Source organism: Musa acuminata, chromosome BXJ2-2 (genome assembly GCF_036884655.1).
Source record: "Musa acuminata AAA Group cultivar baxijiao chromosome BXJ2-2, Cavendish_Baxijiao_AAA, whole genome shotgun sequence".
In the NCBI taxonomy this organism is placed as follows: domain Eukaryota; kingdom Viridiplantae; phylum Streptophyta; class Magnoliopsida; order Zingiberales; family Musaceae; genus Musa; species Musa acuminata.
Genome location: NC_088339.1, coordinates 28234445 through 28237500, shown reverse-complemented (window position 1 = coordinate 28237500; position 3056 = coordinate 28234445). Strand labels below are relative to the sequence as shown.

Here is a 3056-nt window from a genome sequence, read left to right as displayed (position 1 = left end):
CTTTTAGAGCACACTTTTCTGGGAAGGCATTTCTGTAACACTATTCAATCATGACTACTTCTACCAGCAGTCCAAAGTTCATGCACTATTACATGAGAAACTGGACAAGATCTGAGGAAATCATCTCTCAATTCACACCCCATAACTTACCCTTGGATTACTACAGCTTACAGCTTGCTAATTGCCAACCATAAAATGCTAAACAAAAGAGTAGCATTCTACTAGGTAGAGGCTCCATCCATCCATGTGACAGCTACTCGAGCACTGTCTTATTCACTGACATTTAGTGCATTGTCCTTGTCTCCACACATGTTTAACTCTCATTAATTACTGGTCTACAATACACTAAGGAAAACAACTAGTTCAGAAAGATCAGGAGAGACTATATGCCTGTTAACTTGGCTTTCAGACACTTGCCATATATTAATGCTGAACTGTTTGACAGTCACAAACCCACCTCTGACCCTTGATAAACTAAATCAAAGAAAGTACATTTTGGTTCTCAAGGTCGCACTCTACAATGCCATCAAGGATACAAAAGAAGAACAATAAGTTAGCTGTTACATACCATTTTGGAGGTTAATTAATGTGAAGTTTCTCACCTTCTTCTATGGTGCAAACCAGCTCTATCAACAGAGTTGCAGATTCTTCTTTCGTTGGATCTGGTCTCCTGCATATAGATTTTTTGCTTTGGATGCATCGATTGTCTATGATGGACTACCAAATTTGACACAGGTTGACTTTGGCAAAATTTTTACCACTCCATTCGAGAGATGCAACAGCTGTAACATAAGACTATCCACCACGTCTCTCTCTAGTTGGTGGTGTCAGGTGGCTCCCCCTCCCCATCAGCTTTGACCAATGGGAACTAAGTTGCACTCTTGTGTTTGGAGCAACAACTTTGATGTCTCTTTTACAGTAGACATTTGCATACCATGCAACCAAGCACAGCTAGTGCACCTTGTATGAGAGAACTCCTGTAAGATGTCAAATCTGTCACTGGCCATGGTGATCACAGTGCTTGAATTGTACCAAAAGAAATAGTCTCAGTTGAAAGTCTAATTCAACCAAAGCTTGAACAGACTTCACATACATAGCCCCTTATACACAATGTGCCATCAGCACTTGCTTCACGCTCAGCAACCACCAAGCTTTGATCTCTTATTTTTCCTAAAGAACTAATTTTCGTTTATTTGTTGCTCAGAGAATTAGAGCGAAGCAGATGTTGATGTTGTTGAGGTGGTGGTGGTGGTGCCAGTAATGACAGTGGTGGTGGCGGTGGACGATCTCGGTGTCATGACTTGCTTCAACACTATTACGGGAATCAGGCTCTTCTTCCTCCTCTCATGCTCTTTGATGAGCTCGCTAGCGAACCACTCGAGCTTCTCCGCATTAGTTTGATCTGATATCTTCTTCCCTCTAAACAACAACGATTCCACATTCCTCTGCGACAATCTTTCCTCCATTGCACAAATCAATCTATCAGCATTGCTCGTTCTCGCAGAATAATTGTTGTCCAATCCGAACACGTTAGCCTGAGATTATTGACAAAAGTAATGAACGATAACAGAGTGATGATAGATCGATTTGTGTAATGGAGAATTACTACCTGAATCCGTACGTAATTGTTTGTCCTGTTGTGTCCGAATGCCATTGCAATCGCTTGATCCACCTGATAACATATCCATCCCACTTTAAGAATGATAACGAATTAATTAATATAAATGTTTCCTACGTAATTATCTGAACCGTCCACTGGGGGATTCATGGTGGGCCCCATCGAATGGACGGATGGTCAGCTTACACAGTACAGCCGACATTTTTTGTCAGGTTTTCAGAAACAAAACAAATTAATGTATACATACGAGTAATTTAAAAGAGGGAAAAAAGAGGCTAAAAACAAAGCCAGCTGGCGACGAGATAGAGAGGGGGGGTGGGGAGGTCCTCACCATGTCGGCGACGCCCTCGCTGGCGATCCTCACGAGCTCCGCCGCCGACGGAACCGGCCGCCGTCTGCCGGAAGCGCTGTCCACACCGGCGGCGCTGCTTCCGAGCGAGAGCACCATGAGTTCGTCCACGCTAGCGGCGAAGGGGAACTCCTGCTTGTTGTTGAGCACGTGCGTGATGGCCGCGGCCGCGGGGTTGCCCATCGACACCCCGCCCCCGACGGCGGCGATCCGCGTCCGCCCATCTGCGGAGCTCATCTCCACCGCCGCCGCGGGCGACGCGCACGTGGCGGCGCACACCTCCCAGATGCGGAAGTCGTACCCGTCCGCCTCCATCGCGTCCGCCCGCGAGAACAGGAACGGCGCCCCTGTAGCCAGGTCGTAGCACGGGACCAGCACCGGCTTCAGGGTGTCCCTCAGCGTGGCGTCGCCGAACACCCGCCGGAGGAGACCCCCGGGCTTCCGCCGTAGCACCCACCCGAGCGGGCCCTTTCTCGGGAGGCCGAACGACCCCGACGGCGACCCGGTGCTCCAGGCGGCGAAGAGCCGCAGCGACTCGTCGGCGGCGAAGAGGGGGCGACCGTCGGGGCCACGGGTGAAGAGCATGGCGACGAGAACGCCCCCGGCGCCGGATCCGGCGGCGACGTCGAAGAAGTCGGCGACGCGGGCGGAGGTGTCGCGGAGGAAGGACTCGAGGCGGGCGAGGGAGGCGGCGGCGAGGAGGGCATCGGAGGGGCGGCAGCCGCCGTCAACGGAGAGGATGCGGACCCTGCCCGCGGGCGCACGGGGGGCGGGCGGCTGAGGGGGCACCGGCGAGGCGGAGGCAGGGGAGGATTGGAGGGGAAGGGGCTTGTGGTCGTCGAAGCCGAAGAGGAACTTGCTCTCCAGGATGGAGAAAATCTCGTAGCTCAACTTGTCGACGTCAACTCCCGGCTCCAACAGGGCCGGCGCCATTTTCGGCCGAGCGGTCGAGGCCGGTCTGTCCTTTTGCTTTGAGAGCGAGGAGGCCGAGTGTCCACGCCTTCGCGCTTAAATAGAGGGAGCGATGCAGCGCAACCTAGCAGCGGGCCCAATAGCGCACGGTAGCACACTCCCGTGGCCACCATGCTC

The 3056-nt window shown here is 52.1% G+C and overlaps 1 protein-coding gene across 1 annotated transcript; it reads right to left on the bottom strand.

The window, feature by feature from the left end:
• Positions 1-982: 982 nt before the first annotated feature.
• LOC103975664 (patatin-like protein 3) lies at positions 983-3056 on the bottom strand. Its single transcript, XM_009390688.3, has 3 exons — positions 1950-3056; positions 1610-1672; positions 983-1535 (listed from the first exon to the last, which is right to left on the bottom strand). The coding sequence occupies exons 1-3, from the start codon at positions 2898-2900 to the stop codon at positions 1209-1211; spliced, it is 1341 nt and encodes a 446-aa protein (XP_009388963.2). The 5' UTR covers positions 2901-3056; the 3' UTR covers positions 983-1208.